The 9,615-nt window shown below is 63.4% G+C and overlaps 1 protein-coding gene across 10 annotated transcripts; it reads right to left on the bottom strand.

The window, feature by feature from the left end:
- Positions 1–1,036: 1,036 nt before the first annotated feature.
- On the bottom strand, positions 1,037–9,208 carry Gabrd (gamma-aminobutyric acid type A receptor subunit delta). Of its 10 annotated transcripts, none has more exons than XM_087214569.1 (10): positions 9,118–9,208; positions 7,490–7,622; positions 4,746–4,858; positions 4,553–4,620; positions 4,254–4,474; positions 3,225–3,307; positions 2,888–3,025; positions 2,290–2,445; positions 1,865–2,076; positions 1,037–1,699 (listed from the first exon to the last, which is right to left on the bottom strand). In XM_087214569.1, the coding sequence occupies exons 3-10, from the start codon at positions 4,852–4,854 to the stop codon at positions 1,406–1,408; spliced, it is 1,281 nt and encodes a 426-aa protein (XP_087070695.1). In that variant the 5' UTR covers positions 4,855–4,858; positions 7,490–7,622; positions 9,118–9,208; the 3' UTR covers positions 1,037–1,405. The 10 variants fall into 10 exon arrangements, with proteins under 10 accessions (XP_087070695.1, XP_087070694.1, XP_021099200.1 ...); XM_087214568.1 differs by lacking the exon at positions 9,118–9,208 and adding an exon at positions 8,924–9,062; XM_021243541.2 differs by lacking the exon at positions 9,118–9,208 and adding an exon at positions 8,587–8,780.
- Positions 9,209–9,615: the final 407 nt, after the last annotated feature.

Raw genomic sequence — 9,615 nt, 5'->3', positions numbered from 1 at the left:
GGGCCCAGCTGAGTGGCTACCATGTGTGCTTCTGGGGCACGCCCCTCCCCACAACTCTTGGGGTCCGTGGAGGCAGGCAACAGCCACCCTGCAGGGCAGCCTACTGAGCAGAGGTGCCACTGCCCTGTGCTCGAAGCTGGTGGGGGCCTGCCCACCCTGCTGTCAGGAGGTGGCCTGGGCCCAGCTGACCCAGATTTGCTCCACGGCTGCCCAGCCACCTGCTCTCTGCTGGCTCTAGACTGGCTCTGTGCGGCCCAGGCCACCCTACACCTCACAGCCTGTCCTGCACCAGGGTCTTCAGGCAGCCTGGTGCCAGGAGGGTCTTAGAGCTGCAGTGGTGAGCGCTAGGCTGTGGTGTGGGCAGCAGTGCTGATGCCCCCTGCTGTCCTTTGGGAAGCCATCCCTGCAGAAACGCCCACCCCCAGCAGGGACCCAGAGTGGCACCACAGGCCAGCGCCACCCTGCGGAGCCAGGGCGCTCGGCCTGGGCCACCATCCCCTCTTGCAAGCTGGCCTCAGCTGGTTCTGGCCAGCTGGGCCCTGCAGCAGACCCAGGTGAGCAGCTGTCCTGCTAATTGTACCCTTCGTTTCTCCTGTGTGGCAGGACCCAGTGTCCTGGAAAAGCTGGACCCTTTATTAAGAGCTGCTGTCCCTGCTCTAACAGCTGCAGGGTCCTCGGGCTGCAATGCTATCACCCTGGGGCTTGGCAGTGGTGGCAGCCAGGGGGAAGGAACTGGGGGTGATGATGGGGCCTTTGGTGGTCCCTGCATTCCAAGAAGGCACATGAGGCCCCAGGCCTGGGGACCGAGGGGCTGGTGACCCCTTGCACCTCTGCCCTCACCTGTGCCCTAGACATGGCCGTACAGCTCATCTCCAGGCCACACCCCCTGGGCTTCCCTGACCTGGAGTCTGTCCCAGCCCCAGGGTTTCAGGAGGGGTCCCGGGTCAGGAGTGCATCCATCCCAGACTCCCCCACATTCCACCCTCAAGCCCGCAGAGGGGCAGGGATGCCATGGCCAGACACAGCTGCAGCGGCAGAGACTGAAGCAGGCTTTATTTCATGCTGAGACCAAAGAACCTGCGGATGCCTTCTCCTGCAAGGGCCCTGACAGAGGCCACTGCCCTGCCACCGCCTGCTCTCTGATCCCGCAGAGCAAAGACCTGGAAACCAGGATGGTCTGAGTCTAAAAATTCACAGCTCCCCAGGGTGAGCTGCACCTGCCCAGCCCTGGTCAGCGGCTCTGCCCATCGCAGAGGCTGCTGGTCTGCAGGGCTACAGGCTGCTCTTGCAGGCGGGACTGGGGCAAAGCTCAGGGGCCCAAGCTTCCTGGAGCATGCGTGTCATCCACCTCAAAGCAGGACAGGGTGCGTCCTTCCCCTGGCCATTTCCGGGCCACCGCCTGCCCTCACAAGGCGTAGGCCGCCCAATAGATGATGTTGACGGCCGCAAATGCCGCAGGGAACACAGCGCGGGCGTAGATGTCGATGGTGTCTGCGTCGATGGGCTTGAGCCGGCCTCGGAGACCCCCTCGGCCCCCTGGCGCCCCGTCCTTCCTCCTTGGCCCTGTCTCCACCTCCACAGACCTGTAGGAGCCCATGAGGTTCCCAGGGGTGCGACACTGGCGGCGGGAGACAGCCAGCTCCTGGGTGACCCCCGCAGCGGAGAGGGAGAACAGGACGATGGCGTTCCTCACGTCCACCTGCATGAGGCGGGCGACAGGGCTGAGCCAGCCGCCCCAGCTGCCAGGTGCCCAGCAGCTCTGCCCACTCTGCCTCAGCATTGTCCCTGTGGCCTGCGCAGGCTGGGTGGGGATCCAGGGCCCGCACCACCTCCCCACACTGCCCGGAGCCCACCCACCTCTCACCTCTGCCCGAGGCTTTGTGACCTTGACCTTGGCCTTGCGCTTCTTCCTGTAGTCAGCATTAAAGTGGGCGAAGGCGTACTCCACCAGTGCCGCAAACACGAAGACGTAGCAGATCCAGAAGTACACGTCCAGCGCCTTGATGGCCGAGGCCCGTGGGAGGGAGGAGCGGGCGCTGACCATGAGCGTGGTCATCGTCAGCACGGTGGTGATGCCTGGGGACAGGGGGTGCCGGTGGGCCCTTGTTGGAGCCCCACTGTCTCCTCTCTGCACCCCGCTCAGCAGGGCCTGGGTCCTGGAACAGCCCCACCCCCTGCCCCATGTCACTGCCGGGGACAGATGGCCCAGGCCCAGGCCCAGAACTGGCTGGAGGGTCCTGCTGTGTGGCCTCCCAGCAGCCCCTGGGGGAGAAGTGACCCCAGCCATACCTAGAGACACCCTGGCGGGCACTGCTGCCTGACTAATCCAGAAGGAGACCCAGGACATGGCGACCAGGAGGACAGAGGGCATGTAGGACTGGATGATGTAGACGCCCCGGTTCCTCCGCAGGTGGAAGTGGAGGCTGAGCCTGGGGAACTGGCCCGCTGCAGGGACAGCCACCATCAGCCCACAGGGAGAGGGGCTGTGGCCAGCACTGGGCCCATGGTGAGGCGCAGAAGGGAGGCCGTTGAACCCGGCCTTCCCTTGGTGCTGGCCCCAGAGACCCTCGTGCACAGCCGCGTCCTGGGGGAACACGGGGGCTAAGGAAGCCTGGCCCAGAGCCTTGCAGTCCCTGGGTGGGAGGACCCCAAGCCCACCTTCAGGTTCCCCCCAAGCCCAGACTACTGGGAAGAGAAAGGGCTGAGGAATAAGAGGGTGAAACTGGCCACAGCACGGCACAGGCGTCCCTAGGCCTGGTCCGCGCCACCTGTGCAGCCAGCAGTGTCGGCCTCAGGTTGCCATCTGCATCCTTGGCCCTCAAGCCAGGCCGCAGTGCAGTTAGAAAGTAGGAGGAGGCCGCGTGCCTCAGGGAGAGGCCCTTGTTACCTGACTTGAAGTTCATCAGCTCCGTGGTGAAGCGGTAGCTGGTGATGGTGAACTGTGCCAGCTGCAGCCTGTCCAGCCCGTGGATCTGCTCCTGGTTCTCGGACCAGTAGTAGACGATGTCCTCGGAGGAGTAGCCATCTGCAGGGAGCCCACAGGAGTGGGGGCTGTGGGGGGCCCGGCCCGGCCCAGCCCTGCAGGCCTAGCAGGAGAGCCCATCCACCCCACACCTTGGGGCAGGTGGATGGGGACAGGGCAGCCAGAGCGGGGTGACCATAGTGGGGACCTTCGTCCCAGCCAGGACCCTGGCTCAGGCCCCGGCCACAGGGAGCCCACTCACAGCTCTCCAGGTCCAGCATGCACTCCTGCTCATCCATGGGGTACTTGGCCAGATCCATGTCACAGGCCACTGTGGAAGTGATTCTGCACAGACGGGGTACGTGTGAGGCCGGCCGCCTTTGCCCAGGAGCTGCAGAAGCACCCCCAGAGGAGCCCCTGCCCTCGAGGCCACCTAGGGTCCGGCCGCCTCGGGCTCGGTTTGCAAGTTGCCCAGCTCTGGGTGCAGACTCAAAGCTGGACTTCAACACCCAGCCGTGAACATAAAACTGGTAACGTTTGCAGTTCTTCCTTTGGGGCCACGAGGATGGATTTGTGTTCTTCATCCCTGACAGTGCTGGGCTATTCGGGGCTCTCAGGGCAGGGACCTGCTCCCCTCACCCGGCCAGAGGCACAGCTGACAGCCACAGGAGGCTCAGGGCTGCCACGTGGTCTGATTTTCCAGGAGAGGCCACGGGTCCCACCCACCTACAGGAGAGCTCAGAACAGGCAAATCCAGGGCAACAGGAAGCAAATCGTGGTCTCGGGGGCTTCCAGGATGGGGAAATAAAAGTAACTGTTGGGTGGGTACAGGGCAGTGAGACGTTCAGGAATAAATACAGGTGACAATCCCAGCGCGAAGCATATGCTAAATGCCCTTGAGCTCTTCACTTTAAAATGGCTAATTCAAGGTGCCTAAATTTAACTCCACTTAAAACCAAAAAGGAAGCTGGGCGTGGTGGTACACACCTATAACCCCAGCACTCTGGGAGGCTGAGGCAGGAGGGTTGAAAGTTTGAGCCCAGCCTGGGCAGCTTAGGGAGATCCGGTCTCAAAATACAATAGAGCTCAGGGCACAGGCCTGGGTGCCACAAAATAAACAAAAGACAAAAACATCAAATAAAACCAAAACTCTCTCTCAAAAAGGCACAAAAAGAAACAAAAAGGTACCATGTTGGCCAAAAAGCCAATCTGTTGGCTTCCTGTCAGCAACCTCTGGAGCAGCGGGGCTGGAGGGCACCAGGCCCACCCTAGCACCCACCCTGCAGCTCACCGGATGCTGTACAGGATGACGCCGTCGGGCTGCAGCCGAATCAGCTTGTTCTCCACCGTCACGTCGTGGAACCAGGCGGACTTGGCATTCACGATGAAAGTGTCCGGGAGCCAGAGCTTGTCCACGAAGCGGCTGTCCAGGCCCAGGGTCTCATTGGTGTGGTTGTAGGAGAGCCTGCTGTCCCTCCAGCTCTGGTGCAGGAACACGGTCATGGTGTACTCCTGTGGAGGGCACCCGTCAGCACGCCTCCTGCCAGGGGGCACAGGCACAGGCGCAGGCACAGAGCTGGCGGCACCCACCATGTTCGCCTCTGAGATGTGGTCGATGCTGGCCACCTCCAGGGCGAGTGCCACGTTCACGGGGGGCCCTGCGAGAAAGGGCGGCTGAGGCTGCTTGGGTCGGTGGGGAGCCTGGTACCTGCCTGCCTCCCAGGCCCAGGACCCGGCAGGCCCACACCCACTGCCAGCCGAGGTGGCCCCCTCCCTGCCTCACCTCCGATGCCGGGCCGGAAGTTGCGGGCGTAGCCCTCCACCAGGCCGTCCAGGTTGGGCAGCCAGGATATCTCCAGGTTGGAGCCCACATAGTCCCCAATATCATTCATTGCTCTGGGAACCAAAGCCGCTGGTCATGGATTGGCTGGCCGCCAAGGTCCTGACCCTGACCGGGGAGGGAGCCCCGAATTCCTCAGTCTCCCGCTCAACTTCCTCCCTGTCCTGCCCAGCCCTGAAGGAGACGCCCCAGGCCCTCGGTGTGGGCTGAGCCCCTTCAGGGCTCCCTTTCCCACCTGGCCAAGCAGGCAACCCTGAGTCTCCAGCTGGGGCTCTCCCTAAAGAGCAGCAGGAGGACTCCGACAAGGGCACAGGCCTCCCAGAGGCCTCGTCAGAGTATGAGGGCGAAGGTACACAGAAAGGGGCCTGAGAGAGGGGCCTGTGCCCAGGGCAGCCTCCTAAGCTGAGTGGGAAATGGTGGTGCCTGCTCAGGAATGACGCTCCCAGTGTCCTTGGCCCCTCGTTCTGAGGGCTGAGGGCCAATTTCAGAAGAGACCTGCAGGTCGCCTTAAGCCCCTAGGAAGAGCAGGGAGTGGGGGAAGCAGCACCCCAGGGACAATGCACACAGGGAGGTGGGTGCCTGCCCCCTGCCCAGCACCCTCGGCCAGCAGCAGCCCTCTCCCACCTCTCCATCAGGGAGCGAACTCCGCCCAGCTCTGCCCCTCCCTGCATCCACCAGGGACCTAGACCCCGGGCCCTGGAACCTCACTCTGGGGCGTCCTAGGGGCCCTGCAGGCTGCAGGATTGGGGAAGCGCCCAGATCCTCCTTCCGCTGATGCACCTTCCTCTGCTTCGTCTAATAGTCCTCTTTTTTTTGGTACCGGGATCAAACTTGGGACCTTGCACTTTCGAGGCAGGTGGCAGCACCACTGAGCTAAGTCCCTGCCCCCGTCTAACAGTCCTTTTGAAGAGGCTGTCTTTGAACCAAAAGTTCCTCAGCCAAGGAAATTGTGCAAATCTCTGACCTATCCCAGACACCACTTCGGGTGGGCGGAGCAAGGCGTCAGGTCTGCGGGTCACCCCGACAAGGCACTGCTGCCCCTCTCCCCCAGGACTGCAGGGAAGGGAGCAAGGTGTGAGACGTCTCAAGGCACAGCTAAGAATGCAAACTGCCCCAAAGGCCAGATGTAAAGGGATTTGAGTTTGGATTTATTTTTGGACCAGCCCAGCTGCCATCAGCAGGCCTGGACCAAGCCCTGTAGGAGACACCATGTTCCCTGGCCGGGCCCCCGCCTGTCTCAGGGCTGACACATACGTGTGTCCTTCCTTCCCTGTCCCCAGGCCTAGGCTTGGGGCACAAGGCAAGGCCAGAACCTAGCTGCCCAGGAAGCCCTTAAGAAAATATTCCTGCTTATCTGTCTCAGTCTGTATATTTTTAATTTATTAATTTTATTCAGACATGAGCCCTTGCTGTTTCCTAGGCTGGTCACAAACTCCTGGGCTCATTGGTCCTCCAGCCTCAGCCTCCTGGGAAGGGAGGAGGACAGGTGTGCAACAGCGTGCCCAGTCACCCTCACCCTGAGTGGCAGCAACGGCCTTTGCTATGTCCTGAGAAGAAGGGAGTCCCCACCCATCACCACTCCTGGGATGCTGGGTGAGCAGATGTGCAGGGCCAGGGAGCAGAGGAGGGCACTCCACATGCTGGACTCTGGGTTCAGAGGCCACTGGTCCCTCTTGGGTCAGGACGCACAGGACAGGCAAGGCCCACAGGGGAGGCACAAACGCTGTGCTCTGGGGGTAGCTGAGGCAGGATGGTCTCCCTCTGCCTTCTAAGTCCTGGGAGGCCTGGGCTGAGCATCACACATGCTCAGAGACACACAGGCTCCAGGTCTACACTGGAGTTGAGGAATTCAGACTCGCAGGGCAGAGCCTGAACGGAGAAAACACATCAGCTGCCGCTCTGGGCTGCTCCTGGTGGGTCATGGGGCTCCCACCCCTCCTGCCCCACCAAGAAACAAAGCCTCCCTGTCACCGTCTGTGCCCCGGGAGAGGGAGGCGGGCACAGCTCAGCAAAGCAGCGGGGTGCTGCCCCCCCTCCAGTGTGGTGCACACAAAGCCCACGGATCCAACAGCTCTGCTTTTAGAGCTGCAGGAGCCTCGCTAGCATCCCGGTTACCAAGGCAAGGAACAACACCGCAGCCACCGCACCAGAGCTCCAAGGAGAGCAGGAGCCAGGAGCGACACCCACGCGGCACTGGCCAGCGCATGCCTGGGGACCCGACCCCCAGAGCCAGCACTGCGCACTCTGCACCCTCCAAGACTTCCCCTGAGGAAACTCCAGGATGTGGACTGGGGACTGCTCCAGCCCACAGGGATGAGGACCTAGAGTCAGAGGAGAGAGGGGCAGCCAGGGAGTCAGGAGCCCATGGAAAGGAGGCCTGCTGTGCAGCCACGCCCCATCTGAAGGTTGCCACAAGGGCTGAGCAGACAGCTGCACCCCAGCCTTCTCTGCCTCAGGACGGCCTTCATCCCTATCCTACGCTGCCATGGCCAGGCCAAAGCCCAGTGCAGAAAGTTTGGGCAGAATCGGCTAATGGACAGACTGAAATGTGGAGCACTGGTAACGATTCTCTGTTAGCAAAGGAGATGGGAGCTTCGTGGGGCGGTGGCATCCACCACCTCCCAGGACAGGAGGGAGGACGCGGCCAGGGCCTCCTCAGAGACGGGGACACGGCGCAGCACCCTCACCTTCACCCAGGAGCCACACACCCACCAGGACGAGAGGGTCTCAGACCTCAGAAAAGGATATGTGTACGCTGCATGTAGAGATTTGGGGAGGAGGGGTCCCAGACTTCCCCAGCAGGAAATCTATAAATAAGCCCTGCACATAAGATAAACAAACACAAAATTAGCCTCAGGGCACTGCAGCACAGATTTGCCCCCAAATGAGTTTTGGTGTCAAACTTGGGCTAACACCTTAGGGTTTTGGAGCCATCTGAATCTCAGACTCCTGCCTCAACAGCGGTGGACCAGGGGCAGCAGCCACCCCACCTACAGCACAGCCCGGGCTGCGTCCATGTTCCACCCACAGGAAAAGTGCGGGGAGAGGTCCTGGGGACCACAGGGCTCCCCAGGCTGCGGCTGCTCCTGGTCAGGGCTGATTCTCCAGCCCCCAGGCCATATCCACACCGGACCCAGCCTCTGGGCCTGCTTCCCCCGAGACAGGGAGACCCTGGCCCAACACCCGCTGAGCAGCCACAGCCGAGCGCAGGCTGATGCTCGCCGTTTCTGGCTTCTGATGGTCTCGTGTCCACCAGCTGGGCCCTGGGGTCCAGAGTTCTAGGGACCCGGATCTGCTCCTCTGCAGCCTCTGCTCCAAGACGATTTCCAGAAAGTCCCTCCAGGGCCCCTATGTCTCCCGGACAGATCGCTGGGCTCAGGCTGGCCCAGAACGGCCTGGTGACCACACTTCGGAGGGTGGAAGCCAGGAAGGAGCTGGGGACCCGGCGGCCCACGGAGAAGGGGCTTTCTCTCAGCTGCTCCCCTGCACCAGAGGGCAGAACCGGCTCCTGCGCCGCGGGGGCACCTGGCTGCCATCCACCTGCGCCCGGAGTCGTCCCCAGGGTGGGAAAGGCTCGGGGGACGCGGTCCGGGCCTCAGCCGGGGTCCCCACCCCGACCCCCGCGCACCCAGCCCTGTCCTGCCCGGAGGTCGCCAGCCGGCGCGGGGACTGGCTCCGGAGCGCGGACAGTGCCGGGCAGCGCTTAGAGAGCTGCGCGGGGCCTGGGCGGGCGAGGCCAGGGTCGGGTCCGCTCCGCTTCCCGCCCGGCCCCTCCCGCGCTCACCTGGCGCCGCGGGGCAGCCGCGCGCACAGCAGCAGCAGCGGGGCCAGCAGCCCGGCCAGCGCGCCCATGGCCTCGTGGCTCCGTGCTGGATCGGACCGGCCGGGACCAGGTTGCCGCCGCCTCGCGCAGCAAAGTTGCTTCGCCCGCGGCCAAGCGGCTCCCGGACGAACTCGAGGGAGCGAAGCGGCAGAAAGGGGGCGCACGGGGCGGTCCTGCCGCGGCCCCGCCCATGTCGAAGCCACTCCCTCGAGCCCGCCCAGGCCCGGCCCTGCCCGCAAGCCCCGCCCCAGCCCTCCGTGCCCTGCCCAGAGCACGCGGGCGACCCCAACCCTCTGACCTCTCCTGGGGTCAGGTGCCTCCTCGGGCACAGGACTCGTGGACAGCGAGACCGGTTGCAGGGAGGTGGGGTCCCAGCTCCAGCTTGCTGGTCCAGCAGCTAGGCCAGGAGAGTCCAGGCGGCCCGGAGGACACGCGCGCGCGCGCACACTCACACTCACAATCTCACACACGCGCGCGCGCACTCACACTCACCCGCTCACACACAGCCGATTTGCGGGGCAGCCCTGTTCACCGGAGTCCTGGGCCAGGCGGACAGCGGGAAAGGAGGCTCCCAGGGCCACCGCCTCTGCTGAGAGCCCCGCGGCGCCAGGGCCAGGCCCATCGCACCGCCCCACCCCGGCCGGATGATCCCCTCCGCGCCCCGGGGGGCCAAGAAAGGGCCATGTTCATTCTTTTGAACATGAAGTTTTGCAGTTTCCCTTAAAAATCCATTGTTCAGTCTCCTGTCTCTCCCACAGCAAACTTCCTGTGAAAACATTTGTATGGGAACAAGCCTTCCTCAGGGGCCAGCACAGGGGACGGAGGGGACTGGCCTGGGTCCCGGCAGGGGGAGTGCAGGAATGGAGCGCCCAGCCAGGCCCTGAGGAGGCTGGCTAGGTGGCACCCCGTGCCTCTCCGCCTCCTCGGGGTCCCCTCAGACCTGGTGGGTGCTTTGGGTACACAGCAGTGGCGTCCCTGTGTCCCCGGGGC

The sequence above is a fragment of the Heterocephalus glaber genome, unplaced genomic scaffold, assembly GCF_053883595.1.
Source record: "Heterocephalus glaber isolate CG9 unplaced genomic scaffold, H.glaber_assembly_v1.0 deba00001447, whole genome shotgun sequence".
NCBI classification, from domain to species: Eukaryota; Metazoa; Chordata; class Mammalia; order Rodentia; family Bathyergidae; genus Heterocephalus; species Heterocephalus glaber.
This window is presented reverse-complemented; position numbering and strand designations above follow the sequence as displayed.